General features: G+C 40.6%; 1 protein-coding gene across 2 annotated transcripts in view; it reads left to right on the top strand.

Moving 5' to 3' along the window:
- Dok5 (docking protein 5) overlaps positions 1-21,157 on the top strand; it is a 149,765-nt gene that overhangs the window by 62,742 nt on the left and 65,866 nt on the right. For both annotated transcript variants that reach the window (XM_027946432.3, XM_071607381.1), the window contains exon 2: positions 9,387-9,494. In XM_027946432.3, coding sequence (XP_027802233.1) covers positions 9,387-9,494 — 108 coding nt within the window. The remainder of the gene's footprint in view (positions 1-9,386; positions 9,495-21,157) is intronic.

Here is a 21,157-nt window from a genome sequence, read left to right as displayed (position 1 = left end):
TGTGTGTATGTGTTAGAGGAGAAACGTATTAAAATGCAGGGAAAGTGTCCTTTTTATACTTGGTAATAATTTGGTAATAGCATTTTCTATGCTATAAATATTATTTTGCAACATCATTTTTTAATGATGGACATTTCCAGTTTACAGATATGCCATAATTAATTAAAGATATCCATCCTCTGGAACATTTAGAGAATTTCCAGTCATTACTCCACAGAACCCTCTTCCCACATATTTCCATATTATTTTCTCAGGGAGGATTTCCTGGAAAGAGTATTTTTGGGTAGAAGTGTGCACAAAATTCTCTGGAAAGGTTGTGCTCAGTAAAGGGTCACCACGGCTAAGTGATTGCCTGTGGATACTTCCTAAGTATTTTCAATCCTCTGTGTACATATTTTATTTTATGATTAATTATTCTATTTTTTTTTGCAAGTGTTTTTCTTTGCAGTGAATTTAAAATGCACCTTGCTATCCACAGGGTGTTATTCTCCAAATTAGCATTTCTTCCCTTACAAATGAAAGGTACATAGGATGGTAGGCATGAGCATGCTGTTCACTCATTAGAAGATTTTCCTTTATAAAGTACATGATTCTGACCCAACTCATTGTTTTGGAAAGTAGATTTGGCCGCAGCCTACCAGTTAGGGCTCAGAGATATCAGAGAGCTCCCTCTCATTCTCTTCACGTACCAGCCTCTCACATCCTGCGGGATCCTTCAGAGGCCTTCAACACCTTGGTCTCTTATGCCATAGATACAGAATTTTGCAGTCAATGGCAGACAGAATGGGGAGGGAATTCGTGTTGGGCTCACTCCTATTTCCTGTCTCTCTTTGGTGAAGACCTGCCTTGACCTCAGGATGTTATCAACCAACACTGCTTTCTGGGGCTATTGGGGAGTCCTTGGACTATGGCATTTCATAGCCCCAAAGGGAAAAGAGGGCAGCATGAGTCCTGGAGGGCAGCAGGAGCCAGAGGGGAGGAACAGGTGCTCATGGAGCAGGACTGGAAGCTCTAGGTGGTGGGCAAGGAGTCAGTCTATCAGCCCGGACGCTAGTTTGCTGCCCCTGTGTCTAAGGAAACCCACCAGACTAATAGTTAGAAAGGCACAAGAAGCCAAGAAGAGCAGAGACATGGCATGAGATACTTCTAATGTTGTTAATAATACTTGGGCATTTAGATTTCGGTCAAGGATATTGAATATGTTTTTACTTAAGAGGAAAATGCTTCTTACAAATTCCCAGTAGACCTTGGAGTCCTGGTTCAAGGTCTAAGACCCCAATTTCAGAATCTCCCTCAAAAACAATTACTGTAGGTGAACACTTGGTGCCAGCCATCTTAAAATCACAAATGCAAATGCCACACTGAAATAGATTAGCTATAAAGTAGTCGTCCAGATGAAAGAGCATATGGCCACAACGAGATGTCTCTCTTTAGATTACGATAAGCATGAAAATAAACTTCTCACAGATGGCTCGACCCTCAGGATGAGTTTTTGCAACCCTGGGATTTTAACTTTTCTGGAAAAAAATCCTGGAGTAATGGTTAAGAGCTTGTTTTTCAGAATCAAGCAAACCAAAATGGGACTCCTGGCTTGCTTGTTTCAGTGAGCTTGTGAACCCTCAGTAAGATGTTTAACCTTACTATTGCTAAAACTTTCTCATCTGTAAAATAGACAGGACTAGCACCTGCCTCATAGGATTACTGGGAGGATTAATTGAAATGCACACACAGGGCTCAGCATTCTGCAGCATAGAGAAAACATTCAGCCGGTGCCAATCACTGGTACTACCATGTTGATTTGCTTTGGAGAGTTGAAGAACATGAGTCTGGAATATGAGAAAGTTGCTAGGTCAGCATTCTGTGGCTGAGGATGAATTTTTAGAGCTTGGGGAGAATGCTTGGAGGTGAGAAAGTTCACGTGAAGACAGAAAGGAATGCTGGTGAATTGGAAGACAGTTGTACCTACCTTTCCCCCAGTGTGTGCTCTGATTTCATAGCATGAGTTGTGCCCCATGGCTAGATCTGGGATGCCCAGGTCTCCATGAGAACATGTTCTTTAGAGGCCACCACCCCATTAACGGTAGCACAGTGATTCCCCTATTGTCCACAAGGAGACTCAACATTTGGTGGCAGGGCTTAGGAAAGCCTCAGGTCAACACTTAAATACAGTTTTATTGAAGTAAAATTTTGGCTTGTGGGGAGATATGGAATATATGGGGTTCTCGCATGATGCGTGTTTGCTCCTGATCCCTCCAGGACATAACTTGTCAAGCAGATTTTTATGTTTAAAATAAATACAGTTGAGAAATTCTTCCACAGACCCAAAGTTAGAAACCATGGCCCACTGCTTAATTTTGTAAATACATTTTTATTGCACTCGTTCATTTACATATGTCCTGTGGCTACTTTCATGCTGTGTCCCAGGAGTTGGGTGGCTGCAGTGAAGACCTCAGTGCTCTTGAAGACAGAAGTATTTCCTTCCTGGCCCTTCATATAGTTTGCTGACACTTGGAGTAGACCCTAGTAAAGACCAAAGGTCAATCTTCACCCAGATTTTCCTCTTTTCTCCTGCTCACATGGAGACAGTATACTGTTTTCTTTTAGCAGAATTTTGTGACTCAAATTTGCTTTCTATTTATCTTTGTAACTGTTTATCCTGCAGAAGTATAACTGGCCTGTTTGTGACATTGTGATGGACTGCTAATAATATTACAAATGCTAGGCATACTCTTCATTGTTTTAGCTGCTCCTTGGCAGTAGAAATCTTGGTGAACCTGCCAGAATATTCTTTGGTAGAAAAAAGAAACCAATGATAATGTTAGAGATTTTAAACCAGGACTAAGCAATCGTTAATGGATATTGAGGGTTTTTTTCCTTTTTTAAAATCATTCTGGGGATTAAAGCAAGTATGCTTTAATCAAGCAGGTTTTTATATTCATCAAAGGTCACCAGAGATAGAGTCTGGCGAGGTTGCTGAGGCTGGCCTCATGCTTGCAATCTTCCTGCCTCAGCCTCCTGACTCACTGGGATTACAGGCCTGTGTCACCATCCCCAGCAAGAATATCAAACTTTAGAGACAGGAACAAAAAACGGAAGCAAAGCAAATTATATATGGATTAGTGAGAATTTAAGGCTGAAAATTAAATATAATAAATCCACCATCCCCAACAGCAAAATCCACACTGAATGAGAAATTGTGTACCACTAACTCTGCTGCTTGCCCATGCAGGGTGTTGGAACTGGGTGGCATGCTTCTCTGTGTGAGCTTTGGCAGTGGCTTGTGTAGACTGACTTGTCCTAATCACGACTTTGAAGATATTCACAGAGCCTCATGTTCCCCAAGTGTGAAGCCTCAGGTCTGAATGCACATATCTAAAGCTGTGGCTCTGATTTTGCCCCCCAGAAGGAGCTATTTGGCAATGTCTGGAAACAATTTTGGTTGTTTAATGGGGTCAGAGATGGTGTTACTATGGCATTTAGCCGAGAGGCTGCCAAATACCTTACACAGCGTGGGACAGCCCTCTACTACATAAAGTTTCTCTGGTCCCAAATTTCGATATCTGAGATATCTCTACATGAAAATTTTTCTGCCATTGAGTTCTCCAATGGTATATTATGGCCAGTTCATAATAGGATAGGTAAAAGGTTCTTATAAGTGAAAACATCTGTTAGTTAAAAAGTCAGTTGAAAACGTTAACTAAATAATAATATGGATGTTAAGTAGATTTGTTATATAGGAAGAAGAAAGTTGAAATTAATTTATTGAAAAATCTATTTTGAACTGTTAAATCAAATGGGATGGGATTGTTTCCAAATTGTCATCCTTTGAAACAAAGTCTGTTCATCCAGCTAGTCTGTGCATGTTTCCATGATTGGTGAGTCCTCTACGCAATACCAAAGTATTTAGGATTCCGCTGGGAGGTGGCATTCCCAGGGTTCCTAGGCCAGAGTGTGGCAGCAGTCGAAAATGTGACTTTAGCACAAAAGACTGCATTCGCCTTAAGTGCCTGTCTCTCAAACTCGAGATGGCATCTCACACTGCTCTATTTCAAACACCTCCATGTGCCTCTTGTTGGAACCCTTGTGGGAAATCCTGGTCTCAGCGGGCCTCATCTTGAAACACTTGCTGGAGAATTCCTTGTCACCAGTTGAGAGAGAAAAAGAGAGAGAGAGACAGCATTGTCTGAAGGTACTTTATGAATATTTATGGTGCTAGCTTGTAAATTAAAAATAAAATGCTTAGAGAATGTGTTGAAGACAAATTTGTCTGGCCTTACCCCAAGTTGAGCTTCTGAGTTGGTAGATCTTGGCTCAGCACTAGAGAGCTGCAGAGTTATCAGTTATCTTGAGTGACACTGGGCCACACTCAGAGTCACCAGTATGTGATGGCTGACAGCACCAAGGAGGAATCTTGATGGCAGAAGCCACTCTCGGCCCCTCTGCAGACTCCTTCACTGCCGTGTGCTTGTGTGTTGTAGTGTGACAACCTGAGCCACCTTTTCATAAACCAAACATGAGTGTTCCTTAAAATCGTCCTGCCAAAAAACTGACATGTTCTAATTCCTTCCACGGTGACTTTCTAGCCAGGCTGGATTTGAATGGATGTGATGATATTTTTGTTCTTATTTGACTGTAACATTGCACTTTTGTCCTTGCTGCTTAATAAAACAAAAGAAAAACAAAATGTGAGAAGCAGAAGTTCCCCCAAACTTAAAACAGATGGATCAAAGGTAGACGTGCTGAAGTTGAGGAATCTTCAGTTTGCATTGACGCAGCCTTTGGAAAGAAGCCAGGCAAATCCTGATCCAACTGAGGAGAAAATGAACAATTTTTTTTTTAAAGTCAGAAATGTTCTCATTAAAAATTTGGCTTGAATATTGAGACATAATTAGGAAATTGAAAATAACTTTCTCAGAGAAAATATTTTTTTTTATGGTGGGCATATTTTTGCATACCTTTAGAATGTTCGGTTTCTGAATCTATTCTCAGGGGCAGATTCAAAAGAGGTCGCCAATCATGGAATGATAGTGAGAAGGTCATTTCCCACACCCTTTATTTGAACAAGCAGGGTGACAGTCAGTCCTGCTTAATTCTGTCCTCTGGTGGTGGCACACCATCCAGAGAGCCATTGTCTCGTGTTCCTCAGAGGTAAGTGGGGTGTTGATTAGACTCTTTGCTAACTCTGGCACTGGAGATGCAAATGTTTATAGCTGGGTCTCCACCCCAATGAGGGCTTTCTGTTTGAACTCTTACCAATGGCTCTCATAACTTGCCTTCTTCAAGTTACTTAGTCTGGTGGTTAATTAGACTGTGATCTGATGATAAAACAGCCAGGATCCGAGAAGAGTATGGAGGATGGTTAATAGATTAGGCTAAAGTACAGTTAAATATCTCTGCATCTTTTCACTTTAAAAGTTTCATTCAACATTTTACTCTGAGATAATTGTAGATTACATTTAGTGATAAGAAATACTACACAAAGATCTGGTACCCTTGACCCAGTTTCTCTGGTAGTAACGTCTTCCATAAATAACAGTACAATACCACAAACAGGATTGATGTTGATACACTAAAGATATATAAGTTCCTCACCATGACGGTCCCACAGGTTGACCCTTCAGAGCCATACCTACTTCTCTTCATAGCCCTCATCCATGGTCTTCAACAACCATGGATCTGTCTCCCATGTCTATAATTTTGTAAGGATGATGGATAGGCCTTGGAGGGTAGCCTAGTAGGCGCAAGGCCTTGGGTTCCATCTCAGCATTGCAAAATGTGTAATCCACTGGGTTTACTTTTTGTCTTCCCGCCTCAGTGAAGGTCTCTGGAGAACCATTCCAGTAGTTGCATCTGTCAATTGCTCATATATTTTATTGTTAAGCAGCATTTCAAGGTATGGCTCTACCATTGAACCATTCACCCATTGAAGGGCATATGGGCTGTTACTGGGTTTTGTCATAAACAAGGCTGCTGTGGACGCTCATATGCAGATGTTTTGGAAGGCTACAATTGGGATTTCTGTGTTTCAGTTCCTGAGTGCAGCTGCTGGTCATCTGTGGCTTGTGTGGTTCTTTTCAAGAAAATATCACTTGTTTTTCAGAGAAGTAGCACCATTTTACGTTCCCACCAACAGTGTGTGGGTGATCCATTTTCTCCACATCCTTCTCAGTATTTGGTGGCAGTACCATTGTTGTCGTCATTTCAGCCGATCTGACAGTTGTAGAGTGATACCTCATGGAGTTTCAGTTTACGCTTCCCCATTGGTGGTGTCGTTGGACATCTTGCATGGGCTTTGGGATTCTTTGTATCCTCTTTGATGAAATGCCTTTTCATGGCTTTTGATCATTTGGATTTATCCTGTTTTAATTTTTTAATGTTGAGATTTGAGAGTTATTTATCTACTCCATAAATAATGTGACCTCCTGGGTCACATCTGGCTTGCAAATATTTTCTCCCAGTCTCTGGCTTTGTGTTTTCATCCTTGTAAAGGGGTCTTCCATATACGAGATTTTAATTTTCATGAGGTCCATTTTAGCAAGTCTTCTTTGGGGGATGGTTCTGACATCGAGTCGAAGTATTCTTCTTCCAACATTTCTTTTTCCTAAAAATGCCTGTACTTTTATTGTATATTTAAGTCCGTTTTCAGATACTTTTTGCATAAGGAGCCTTTGAGTGTTCCAATCAAGGTGGGTTTGTCTGGCCCTCGCTTCTCCTGTGGGTGTGCACGGCTCTTGCACCATTTGGTGAAAGGTTATTCTTCCTCACTCAGCTGCTTTTCCACCTCAGTCAATGTTTTAATATCCCTGGGTGGATTCAGTAGCTCTGCAGGATGAAAGCTAATAGAACTGACGTTAATTACACTCTTACCTCTGGGTATTTAAGAAATAACAGAATTCTCTTCTATTTAATTACAGCATTAACTTTTATTAAACCAAACAAAAACTAACAAACAAAACCCCAAACCTATTCTCATGACCCAGAGAAAACATTGTTAACATTGGTGTATGTTTTGTCTTTTTTCATACATTTGAGTATAGTGGAGATCATGGCGTAAATAAAGTTTTATATTCTGCTTTCCCCGTGGCATATTATGAACTCTCTCATGTCATTAGAAATTCCTTCTGGAACTTGTTTCAGGTGAGCTGCCTAGTTATTCTGTTGCTGGATAACATATGTATTTGTCGCGAGGGGACAAAATTGCGACGTATGTAGTCAAGGGGGAGAAATAAAGAATGTCCACGCACTTCTGCCCTTTTCAATGCTTTATTCACTCAAATCGCTCAATACAATTTCACTCTATAGGTTCCTATTTAGGAAAACAACAATCCTTAATGCTAGGCACTGCATAAGACATAATCAATTCACAGCAAACAATTCTAGATTAATTAATTCTAAGCACACACTTAATCATGACAGACTAATGTCAGACATTCCCTTTGCATGCTAGGTTCAAAAGTCTTAAGCCTTAGGCTTTACATCCAGCAGATGCACACTCACTCAGACCGCTGTGATCAGGTCCGGAACCCAGGCAGCCTTCTCCTGGCGTGGAGTGGACAGCCGGTTGAGGAGAGGATCATAGGGAGAAGTTGCGGCTCTCACCAGGGCAGTAGAGTTTGAGAGCAGTGAGAATCATGCAGAGAATCAGGAAAATGATGACAAGTGATGGGATGTCAGTCTAGATCCTCATCAGGCTCTCCAGCTCGAATGCATCCTTGTTTCGGCTGGCTGAATCCCTGTTCATTAGCTCTATTGTTTATACTAAATTTGGGGGCTTTTGACCCCCCTTTCAATCCTTATCAGCTACAATGATCTCCATGACATCATTTACCGTGGGGTCAGAAACAGCTGGTCTGGTGGTCTCCACCTTGATCTTCTCACCTTTCCCTCTTATCAGGCGAGGTCAGCCTGCCAGAGGCTTCACTCTCTCAGGGTGGGGGGAAAGGACTCGTTCATGTCTGAGGCCATACTGGAGGACTCTGTTAGGTGTGCCTGTGAGACTGCAGTTTTCAGGCCTAAGGCCACCCTTGCATTATTATACGTGTAGTATAATTTACTGAATACATATTATATATACTCTCTGCATTATTATGGCTTTTCTATGATGACTATCTATGTTATCTTATAGATGTAAAATATATATCATGTATTGCATATCATAATATATACTGCTATTTACTATATTTCTGTGTACCATATTTACTGTATGTAATAACTACCTATGTTACCTATGGATGAATAACATACATTCTATTGTATATTACAGAAGTATTATGATTTACTTTGTGACTCCTTATTGTTGAAGATTGAGTAGTTTCTATTTCTCATCATTATAAACAACTGTTAACATTTTAGTGTCTGTTTAGTGGTATCAGGCACATTGCTAAGCCTCCGTATTCAGAACCAAACTTCAGAGAAGAGTGGATCCACTTTCTTTTTACCATACCAAATAAGATAATTAGTGGGACAGAAGAGTAAACTGGAAAATATTAAGCCTTGCAGACAAATACTAACAAAGAAGAACTCCCCCCACTGCCCCAGCAAGACTTGTAAAAAGTATTTTAAATTGACTTGATTTTGGTTTGAATGACCAAATGTTTGACATAGATTTTGTTCTGTTTCATTTTAGAGGTTCTTAAACATTATAGTTCATGCAGTTTATTTATAGGTAGAAATTACAAAACCACACGTGTTGCTTTGAAGATAGTCAAAGATCGTCATGATAACTGAACAATTGTCACACACCTGCTCTAGAATATGGAATTTCTCTTTTGTGCACTATGTATCTTTGCCTAGGATAAATCCCCTTCCATATTTATTTATTTATTTAATACAGGGGATTGAACCCAGGGTGTTCATCCACTGAGCCACATCCCCAGCCCTGTTTTTAAAATCTTGAGACAAGGTCTCCTAAGTAGCCCACGTTGGCCTTGAACTTGGAATTCTCCTGCCTCAGCCTCTGAAGTTGTTGGTATTATAGTGCATACCACCTCTGGTCTAAATCTTATTCATTTAAGGTCTTTGTCAAATAGCCTTTAAAAATCTGAGCTGCAGCCTTAGTTTGTAGCCCTTCAGCATTGACCAAATTTCCTAAGCATGAATCTGGTTGGTGTTGATTAACCAAATGTTTGCTGGCCCAGAAACTTGCCTTCAAATAATGATTTTCTTTTGATTTCAGTAACTGTTTTCAGTAATAGTTTTCCATTGTGGAAATAATATAGGTTTTTAAATGTTTATTTTCCCAAAGCAACCTCAAATTTCTGGCTTGTGGATATTTCACAGGTGAAAACATTAAAAAAAGAAAGAAAGAAAATAAGTGTAAATGTGCAAATGATGGTAGCAGCTGAGTCATTGGAGATGCCCAGCTCAGTCTTTGTCTTTCCTTCCAGATTTATCAACGATGCTGGTTAGTGTTCAAGAAAGCTTCAAGCAAGGGTCCAAAACGACTGGAGAAGTTTTCCGATGAACGTGCTGCATATTTTAGGTGTTATCATAAGGTAAGACTTGTTGCTGCAGCTTCAGAGAAATCTGTTTTCAAGGAGGTAACTTGAATTGATTGAATCTGAAAACTCATCTAAATTATTTAACGAAGATCCTAATAGTGATTTTTTTTTTTTTTTTTTTTTTTTGTGGTGCTGGGAATTGAACCCAGGGTCTTGTGCATGCAAGGCAAGCACTCTACCAACTGAGCTATGTCCCCAGCCCTCTACTAGTACTTTTGACATGGACAAACCATTCCTATAAAAGATTATTTGCTAATTGTTTAAAATAGTTGACTCATGTAAAGTGGCTCTTGTGGTCTTCTACTCTGTGTTGTTGTTTTCTTTCTATGACCACGGTTGCTATGTGATTTTTCTGCTTAAGTAGACCCTCCTCCGAAGAGCAAGCCCCCCGAGGGAGTGGATCCCCTGTGTCTCACACAGTGCCTAATGCAGAAGAGATACTTGTTCACTTGGGGAGGGCCGGGAAGGAGCAAAGACAGATGATGGGGAAGAGGACCCCCATTAGTATATTTCTCCAAGTCTCACAACTAAAGTTAATTCAGATTTGTAGTTTTCTTAGTGAAACTTTATCACTAATAGTACTAACTAAAACGTATTATTGAGGAATAGAGTGCTAAGGCAAATATGAGATTTACTTACTGTTCAGATTCACAAATTCCGCAAGTCTTCCCTGCTATGTGGCAGTATTTCTCAGGCCCTTGTTAACATGGCCTATGTATTTCCTCTTTCATGAAAATGTGTAGAGTATCTGGTTAATGCTCTCCCGGGCACTGGTTATTCCCATATTGAGAAAATACTACTCCTGTCTATGGAGGACCTGTGGTTATTTTTATGATAAAATGTTTTGATTTTGGATTCCCACTTTGAAGACTCTTTCATCTTCATTTGGTGAGAATTCACTGGGGCAGGCTTTTTTGCCATTTAAAATTTTATGTGAAGCCAGTAGATCTCTTAACTCAGGCCTTGGCTATGTGGGGAAGTGAACAGGCTTCCCTTTTGCTCAAATTCTTTAGAAGTAATGACTACACAGCATCGGATAAAAGGCGTGCGCTGACACCTCTGTTTATGCAACGTGAAAAGCAGTAGCTGTATATCCCTGCCACCCTTCATGCTGGGGATGGAACTCAGGGCCTCATGTGTCTCAGGCAGATGCTCTACCATTGAGCTACACTCGTTGCCCTCTACTGCTTCTCAAATTAGAGAAATAAAGTGTTTGCTATGCTTTATGAGCTCATCTGCACATTCATGAGAAAAGAAAGGACCTAAGTTATGAGTCCAGATTTCCTCTACCATTTATCTTCCATATGCTGGATATTTTCACTCAGGAAGGAGTTACTGAACTGCACATCTATTACTGAGGAGCAGTGATCCACAAAGCCAATGAACCTTCACAAGCGGTCTTAGTCAAGCTGTCCATTTCTGTCACACTGGAGATTACTGGTATCTAGTCATTTGGAGCCAGATATGTTGCATGCCACTTATCTCATGGGTACCCAGTATCCTACCTAATAACAAGGTAGAAGGGTGCTGTGGGAATGCCTTGTTGCAGTTTTTCTTGAGAGTCATGCCCTTGGGCGGGGAACTCCAAGTGCCCAAGCAGGTATCTATTCATTTTTTTGGAAAAAGATGGAGATTAGGTAGCCAGAAGTTATAGTTAGGCTTCAGCTCTTCTCTTGAGAACCTCAGCCAGTATATAACTTTACATTCAGCATCCTGCCCTTGTATTCTCTGATTGTAGTGTATGGCCATTGATGTCCTTATGTCCCTTTGGAGTGATTTTGATATCACTCAAACATAACCCATTATTCCCAGTCCCCACGTTACTAACTTTCTGAGTGCAGAAACCTAGCTAGACAGACTGTGTTCTCTGGATATACCTGGGCATACCTACGAGAAGTGAGGACGGCTGTTTGGAATCCTCCAACCTAGTCCATCAGTACCTGGTGCGGGCTTGGTGTTCAGAACCCATGGAGACTGAACACTCCAACAACCTCTGCTGTCACCACTGGGCTGCTCATTCCTGGCCTGCCAGGTGCTACATCCCATCAAGACACTGTCCACCTCAAATCCCTGAGCCAGGTCCTTTCAGGGCCTTTAGGATCATGGGATTTGGCTCCTGTTGTCAGTTTAACCTCATCCCTCACTTTCTGCAGTCCCATATGACTACTCCAGGTACCTGGGATGCCTGCTTTCCTGAGAAGATGCCAGGCACACTCTCACCCTTGCTTTTCCTCTTTCCTGGAATTCCTCCCCTGCCCCCATACCCACCTCGCTTGCTCTCTTACTTCCTTCAGGGCATTCCTCACATTCCTCTCTGAGTGAGGCCATTCCTTGACCCCATTATCTAAAGTAGAATCCACCTTCACTCCTCTTCCAATCTCTGCTCTTTGTTCTCCTTGGCACTTTTTGTTGTAGTCACACATAGATTTTACCTGTCCGCGTGAAATAAGGTCCACAAGGACAGAGATTTTCTTGTGTGTGTGTGTGTGAGTGTTGCGGGTGGCAGGGGGGCATCAGTATCAATTACTAGTATCTAACACCTAGTAGACACTTTTTAAAGTACTGGCTAAAATGAAACAATGAATACTATCAATAAAGGAAACGGAATACATATAAATGTTGGTGTGCATGTATTTAGTTCACCAGAGGAAATCTGTAGTTGAGGCATCTGAAGATAGGAAAAGGAATTCTGCTTTGGAGGAGATAGGATGCATTAACGAATGAGAGTAGAAAAAGCCAGGGCTGGGAAGAGTTGGGCGGACAGGTTCAATGGAAAAACCCAAGTGGATTGAAAAAGTCTTCCTTGAATGTGTGAAGAGTGACAGGAGGTTGGAGACAAACTCATTCAGATTTCTACCTGCCGGCTTTGGAATTTAGTATGCAGATCTTTGGAGAACTTGGTAAGCTACACTCTCTTTCATCTGTCATGATAATTAACCAAAGTTCAAAGCATTAGGAAGGAGAGGAATTATCTACATTAAGCCTCGGAGCCCTTGATGAGTTGCTGTAGTTGATTCACCCTCCTGTGCTCTTTCCGATCTGATGCATTTAGTATTAATCTCTTGAAGGCATATAAAAAGCCGGAGTAATTCTGAGATATGCATTTTTTATCTAAATACTGTGTAATTTATGAATCTTGATCATAAAATACCAAGGTTATAAATAGCACACCGTGACCAGACTTCAGACTGTGTTCTAATATAAACAAAGCAATTTACAAAACAAATGAGGAAATGTACATCATGCTCTCCATCTATATAGAGGTGGCCTGGCCTGCGTGGACAAGTCCCTCCTGTGGGAAATATGTAGTATTCGTGAAAGCACATTTCATTGTTAAAGATATTATCTTTTTTTAAAAGAATGCCAATTTTGTGTAACTGATTCTTTTAAGAAGTTTTAACATAAGAAATTGTGGATTTTTAAAACTTGGTGTATTCTGTACTGAGAAGGTAGCTGAGGGCACTCCCATGCAAAATTGGGAGATAAATATGTGAATAATGCACACAGGGAACAATTCCCTTTGCATTTCTTTACCTCCTGCATGGTGTAACACCCTGAGCTGTCACAGATGGCTCTGAATTTGATTAACTGTAATTGCAACAACATTACAACTCCAGCAACTGTAAAAATAGTTCCTGACCTTCTTGTTAAACTCTAACTCCCTGTTTTCATTCAGGAAACAAGCTGCTCACACTAGCCAGGAGATCGGGAGTTTCCTTGCATAGTTTTACCTTTTTTGGGGATGAGTAACAATTGGGACACAAGCTTAAGTGGAAGGAAGACCATCTGCTTTCCAAACTGAGGCAAATGGTGTGGCAGGAGTTGTGACAGCCTAGGATTTGGGAAACCTGGGTACTGGTCCCTGTGCATCTCTGTCAAGTTTCTTCTCTCTGCGTAAAGCTGATCCCCAAGGCACGTCCCACATTTGCTTCTCCATTGTCACACAGTAATGAGCTAGGATGACCCAACTTATGGTGGACAAGACAATTCCAAGTCCTGTACTACAGTGTTTTCCCAAAGGTGGGCCAGAGTGAGGTGACAGAGACTGCAGTGTTCAGCAAGCTTTTTGGTCACAGAAATTTGGACTGCACCATTTACAGCCCCATCTTTGAGATCCGTAATCCACTGCAGCTCTCATGGGCACTGAAAAGTTCCATGAAAATCCAAGTAACTTTGAGTCAGCACTTCCCAAACTGATTGGGCCATGGATTTTCTTTTTAATCACTTGTTCCAGGGAACGGATGACTTGCATGCCAAGGAGAGCAGTCTGGAATATGCTGCTCTCGTGCCTGACCTCTTTTATGAACTATCAACTTGATCCATTGTTTGAACAGTGAACAACTAGGGATGACTGTTCCTACTCCATCAAACAATCCCTTCTGATGTGGCTGCCTGCAATATGTCTTTTCAGATATCTTAAAATACGTCACAACATTTTCTTTCAATGCTCAAATACCTACTGTAGAGTCATCACTTGCTTGTACAAGAATTGACTCAGTAGATCATGTTCTGGAAGTTTCCTTTACTTATGGAAGAGGATGTGACTCTACACCTTCGTAAATGAAATTATAGCTTTACACTGATGCTTTTCCCAAAGAGTAAATGCTCCCATGTTCCCATTTCTAAGGTATTAGTACAGGAGGTTAACTATGATATTTAAAAACCCTCCATTTTTATGACCTGAGTACTTTTACTAGTCAGGGAGGTACAAGTGTGTACCACAGTGCCAAAGCCTCCTGAAACATGTGCATAACTGAGATAACTCTGCTTCCTAACTGAGCCTGATTTCTCCCAGGGTTCCCTGTCTCATTGCATAGCAATTCTGTCATTCAAGACAGAAGCTAAGGAGTGGCCTGTGATTCACCCTCTTGTCCCCTCCCAGATCCCCTCCACCTACAGGTTTGCATGCACTCTTCTCCTTCCATGGGTACCTTTCTTTCCTGGTCCATGTGGCAACATTGATCAATCCCTCAAAATGTCCACTTTGTCTTCACCTCCTTTGGATCCTCCTTGACCCAACCTGAGTTAGTTCATCTGCCAGGACCATTTTGCATAAATGTCCCAGTCACACTGAAAGAAATGACTTATATTTATAGTGATGGCAGATTTTGCCTGGCCCGTTCTGATGTCTTCATTACACTGTTCCTCCTGAGGATTGTGTATCTGATTCTTCATTGGACTCAAGACTACTCAAAGTAAAGACTGTGGCGCTGCAAGGTGTGTTCTGTGAGACTAAGTCCTGGCCTAGGGGAATAAACAGGTCAGAAAGACACCAGTCATTGTTCACCTCTTTCTCTCCCTTGTTGATTGGAAAATGGCGGCAGCCATCTTGGTCGGCGACAGAGGAAAGTCCACGAATCGAGGATAGCACAGCAGCACGTCACGGGAAAAGAACCCCAAAGCTGGGTATTCAGGCTGGCATGAGAATAAAGAAGCCTGTGGAAATCACATGTCGGGTTCTCTGCCATCTGGCTTGAGCATGGTTTTTGTCTTGTGGAGGCCACCATTTAAGAATGGAGACAGCCCCCTGGTATTTGTATAGATAATTAAACTTTAAAAATCTCTACAAGAATGCACAAGTCTAAAACAGTCAAATGGGATTAAAGAGTTTGTAATGCAAGATATGTGCTAATTTTACCCCTCCCCTCCTGTTGTGGGTTAAACTGTCACACTCCCCAAATGACATAGTCAGGTCTCAACTCCCAGGACCTCTGGATGTGACTTTGTTGTTAAGAGGGCCTTTGCAGATGTTTTCAAGTTAAAACCACTTTGTAGGAATAGAGTGGGCCCCGATCCAGTTTCTGGTGTCCTTCTAAGAAGACACATGACACAAGAAGAATGACACTGGAGAGAGGCAGAGATGGGGTGATGTGTGTGTGAGCCCAAGGTGCCACCAGAAGTCAGGACAGAGAGGCATGGAACAGTCTCCTCAGAACATCCAGGAGGAACCAGCCCTTGCCCACACCTGATTCTGGACTCTGGTTTGCACAGCTGTGAGAGAATAAATGCCTGTTGTTCAAGATGCCCAGTATCAAGGTTTGGATATGGCAAGTCCCCCACAAGCTCCTGGGTTGAAGCTTTGGTCCACAGTGTGCAGAGGAGGGGCCTTCAGGAAGGGACTGAAACCTGAGGGCTGGGACCTCATTGGCAGGTTAATCCATTGAGATTCACACTTGATGGCATTATCGCAAGGTCACTGGAGGCGTGGCCTAGAGGGCATATCTCACCCCCACTCCCCGCTGGCTGCTCTGAGGCAGTAGCTTTGTCTGCCATGCTTGTTCTCCCTGATGGTCCACCTCACCCCAGGTCCAGAGACAGTAGAGCCAGGGAGCCCACCATGGACTGAAACCTCTGAAACTGAGCCCAAATAATTCTTTCCTCCTTTAAATTGTTTTCCTTGAGTATTTTATCACAGTGACAAAAAACTCTCAGGTCATGGTTTCTTGTTACAGCGGCCCTAGGGAACTGATAGACCTCCACTAATTCTATTCCATTGTCTTCACTCCTTGAGTTCCATTTCCTGGTGGTGGTTGCTTCTGTAACTCTGCATTATTTCAGGCTTTGGGCCTGAAAACCTCCTGCTTTAGCCTCCCAAGCTTCTGTGATTACAGTGTGCACCACCATGCCTGGCCAGGCCAGAAAGTTTACATTTTGATGATGTCCTATTTGTAACTTTTACCTTTATGAATCATGCTTTTGAGATCAAGAACTCTTTTTTTTAACTTTACATCCTGAATGTTTATTTACTTCATACCTATTTCTAAAAATTGGATAGATTTAAAATTTACATTTGAGTCCATGATGTATTTTGAGTTTCATTTTTCTGAAAGGTGTGAGATTAAGTTGGATTTCATTCTTATTTGCCTATGATTGACCAATTATTTTGGTACAACAGTTTGAAAAAAATACTTTTTCTTCAAGGAATTACTTATTTACTTCTGTCAAAAATCCTTTAATCATGTTTGTACAAATCTATTTGTGAAATCTTTTTCCTTTTCCATTGGTCACTCTATCTATCTCCTTTCCAGTATCAAAGTCTTTTGATTATTGTAGCTCTGTTGTATTTCTTGATACTGGGTAGAGCAATTCATTCCACTTTGTATTCTTATTTTCAAGGTTGTTTTAGTTATTCTAGTACCTGTGCCTTTTTTTTAAAAGAGAGAGAGAGAAGGAGAGAGAATTTTTTAATATTTATTTTTCAGTTTTCAGTGGACACAACATCTTTATTTTATTTTTATGTGGTGCTGAGGATCGAACCCAGCACCGCATGCATGCCAGGTGAGCGCATTACCGCTTGAGCCACATCCTCAGCCCCCCTGTGCCTTCTTTTAAATGCTTAAATAAGCTTATCTGTGTCTGCAAAAAAACTTTGTTGGGATTTTTGGAAAGAATTAAATTTTTACATCAAATTTTCAGAAACAAATATTTCTCTGTTGAGTCTATCCATGGACATGGTATGATTTTCTATTGATTTGGGAATTCCATAGTTTATCTCATCAGCATCTTGTAATTTTCATCCCTTATCCCTTATACATGTTTTGCTAAGTTTATACCTGATTATTTAATTTAATTTAGATTAAATTTAAAGTTTTTTGAATAAAGTACTTAACTTACATAAAACTGTTATTTTTGGTTTATAATTTGATAAAACAAGCATCTAGTTTAAATGATTTTTTTCCTTCCCCATAATCATTGGTGAAAGGAAATTGTAAGTGATGATTACTTGGCCCTACATTTTGGAAAGAATTTCAGATGTTTGAGGATTTTGGGAAATTTAATCTGTTTACTTTATCACTGATTTATTAGTTTGCTCAATGAGTTATATTCTTAAGAAACATATATTCCATATAACAAAATAAAAAACACAGACAAAAGCAAACTTTACCTATGAAGCTCATTAGCTATAAATGTTTTTCTCTTACAAGAATTTTTAGTAACCTGTATCTCTAGGAGTCAGACTGTCTGGTTTCATGTGTGAGTGTGTATGTGTATGCATAAACACTTGAATATAATCCAAGTACACACAGAAAATCTCTATAAATGATGTCACAAAGAAATGGATGGATTTTCTCCTTTTGGTGAAATGGTAATCAAATAAATTTTGGGTCTGGGGAAAATTATAGACTGGTATTAGCCAAGAGTGTCACTGCCCATAAAGTTGTGTTAAGATAGAAATCAACTTTGCTGATTAAAGATTATTTTCTTTGCATATATCTTCCTCTTTTTTCTCTTTATAGTTTTTTTTCTTAAATTATAAAAAACTACAAATATTTCTTGTAATAAATTTAAACATTTCTGAAATGTGAATAACACAATGAAAAACAACTCTGATATTGGGTCCTGTCCTTGACTTCACCAAAAAACACTAATAGGTTAATATGTACTTTTCCGACATTTTTCTCTTCTACACAATTGGAAACATCTTTTTATACACATGTATATTATATATTCAAAGCAAAAATGGTGTAATTCATTACATATTATGTCTAAGGAGACCATAAATTTCAGGTTTCCCCAGGATACTGTTGGTCAGCCTGTGGCTCATGTGTAATTTTAGGTGGTAATTTCTTTGGCTTTCAGAGTATTCTGGGAGTATTTTGGAGTATTTCAGGGTACTCTGGGAGAGTTTATATGGTCACACTAATTATTCTAGCTCACTTTACCCCAAGTTTGGTCTCTAATTCTAAGTCAGTAGTTAATGCTACACTTCACTGATGTACACTCTTAGTACGCCACACCCAAATTGACAGACAAAAAGGTTTCCAGTTGTTTGCTAACAGAAATTCTGTTACAATAAAGACTTGTGAATTTGTCTTAATGCTAAAAACATGTTAATGCTTTGGGATGAAAGTCTTAGAAGTGTGATTATCAGGTGATCTCCTACACCTTCAACTTTTTTTATAACTGCTGCCAGATTGTTTCTAGAAAGATTATTCGGCGTCACACGCCCACAGCTTGTGACAGTGCCTTCCTACCAGATTTCATTCTTTAAATTTCAGATGTGAACTTTCAGTGTATTTTCCCCTTAAGACAGACACAAAGAGCAATCGGATCATTTCAGTTATTTCGCATGTACAAATACAAATCGGCTCTGAGGGAGACCGTCCAGGTTTATAATTGAGACAGGCGCTAGTCCAGTCTATTTTAAGTGACCAAGGGCATGTAGGTATTTTTGGAAAGAATGAAGCCATCTAATATAGGGGTTGGGATGTGACTGTCTAGACTGGATTTTTCTTAAGAAATCTTTTAGAAATGTTTGCCTAAACTGCTGTGTTCAAAGGTTCCGAGGGGAGACTTGTGAACAAATGCTCTGTACCCACAACTTTGGTTAGAACTGAGTCGGTCTCGCCTTGCTTATCTCTAATTACTGGATCTGGCTCTTCAAACCATTCTTGCTCTTATAGGAAAGATGACATGAAAAAGTTGAAAGTTTTGAGACATTATCTGAAGTCTTGGAATTTTTTTTTAAATGAAAATGTTTATTAGAGTAGTCTGAAATTTTAGACATAATAATTGTGTGATAATAATCATCATCATCATAACTTAATTGGTTGTTTATTAATACTCTAGAAAACATCGAGGACCTGGATTGCTTTCATACAATTTTTATTTTTTGGAGACAACCTTACAAAAGTTAAAGGGGCTCATACCTCTTCACTTTCAGTGGGATAATGGCTTTAATTTTTTTTTTAAGAATAAAGTAATTTGAAGCTTCTGCAGAGCTTAGCAATTTGCATATACAAAGTGAATTGCTCACTTAATTCATTCAGCCCCACAAGGGAAACAATAATTAGAATACAGCCCACAAAGGAAAGGCGGAAAATTGCCTTTTAGGTAGCTGTCCCGTTTTCACTTGGTAAACATAAATAAATCATCATCTGTAAATTACCATCTGCAAAAGAAGGGGGAAAATTGGAAATCAAATTCTTGTTTTCCTAAATGGCTTTTGACTTTGTAGCACACCAGAAACATACTAAATATTTCCACATAATGCCGGCTAATTGCATAATTCTGACAGGAATATTCTAGTTCCTCAAGGGAATGCACTTTTTAAAATCTGATTGTACTAATCTTTGGTTGAAACACTAGGAGAAATTTCTGCAGTTTCTCCATCTAGTTACAAAATAATCCATTTGGAAAATTGAATTGTGTAATTTGCAATTGTTTTCCACGTCGTTAATGTGAAACTACATTGGTAGCACATTAAACTTCTAGGCCACTTTGTTAGTTGGTGGCTGTTAAACATTTATTTCAATGAATACTGTCACTTATGATGAATCAGACATCTGGAGTATGGCTTTAAAACACACAAATTAATTTTCAGTCTAGTTTCAGGGATCCCTAATTGGAAGGCATACTTAAAGATTTAACAGAATATAGGAGAGTAGTGGGTATTTCTTGTCTCTGACAGGAGCTTGGTACTTTGTGTATGCGATAGTAAGAAAACCAGACTTCAGGAACTGCACAGTAGTTAAGCAGCTCTGACGTCTCTCCCTGTCTTTTCCCTCTTTCCCATTCTATCCCAAGTGAGTCTTGGTCACTTATTTTCCTGTGTCTGCTGGGTCCTCCAGACTTCATTTCTTGCCCTCAAATCCTGCTCCTGTCCACCTGAAGGTTAAGAGCACCTTGCATGGCCAAACCATCTGCACGTGGCCAGACTCCAGCAGGTGCCATTCTCAAAGATTCTCTGTGAAAGGCTCCTCTGGTCATTGCGTGCTACACATCCATGTCCTCTAACCACCAGATGCTGGTAGCTTTCACTCATTTTTGACAATCAAAAATATCTTCAGACATTGCCAAGTGTCAGGGCAGGGTGGCAAAACTTTCCCTAGATTGACAACCACTGCAGAAAACCTTTGGAATGCATGGGTGTGGCTGTTCCATTTCCTGCTGAAGCCAATTAATAGATGCTCTTCAGGATTCACGATTCACATTGCACGCCTGTTTGCGGCACACAGGGCTCTTTAGGATTTAGCCCTGGCCCAGCTGCCTCAGCCTGGTGCCTCCCCATTTCCCAGGGCCACCCTGCTCACCATGTCCTTCCCTGTGTTTGCATCATACCTGACTACGGTTGCATGGTTGTGCACCTGGGGTTTATTTTGCCTGGGTGCTCGTCTTTGTTTTCAAGTCTCATTAGCCTTTGCTCCTTTTTCAAGACCCACAGTAGAAATCACAAGACTGAATCCAAGCATGACAGTGTCTTTGATCCTTTTCTCTCTATTCATTTTAGTGGCATTTGGTGGTATTGAACAGAGCCCTCTGCCTGTGTTTGATTAGCATCTCTGCTCTTGGTCCCCTGTGGGGACAGGTTAACTGCTTTGGGCCTCAATATTCTTGTGTGTCCAGTAGGAAAACATGCCAGCTACTGAAGAAGACTGGGCAAAAGTTAAACGACCTGATTGACATGAGGTGTTGGAAACCCCGTTAAGAACTAGAGAAATGCGACTTCGCTGTGGTTGCAAAGCTGTGAGGAAGCCTCTCGGTTGAGGTTCCCTGCATGGCCCACAGGTGGGGCAGACTGTCACTTTTGTAGGTCTGGGAGCCTTGGAGTGTGTAGATTAGGTCCCTGACTCTTTCCCTTTCTGTGGCGGTGTAGACATTCTCTGGACCCTGCCTTCCTGGGGTCACATCAGGTGTCATTGCAGTGGTTGGGGAGG

Source organism: Marmota flaviventris, chromosome 2 (assembly GCF_047511675.1).
Source record: "Marmota flaviventris isolate mMarFla1 chromosome 2, mMarFla1.hap1, whole genome shotgun sequence".
Classification (NCBI taxonomy): Eukaryota; Metazoa; Chordata; class Mammalia; order Rodentia; family Sciuridae; genus Marmota; species Marmota flaviventris.
Note: the sequence above shows the minus strand (reverse complement) of the source record. Positions and strands in the feature narration are given on the sequence as shown.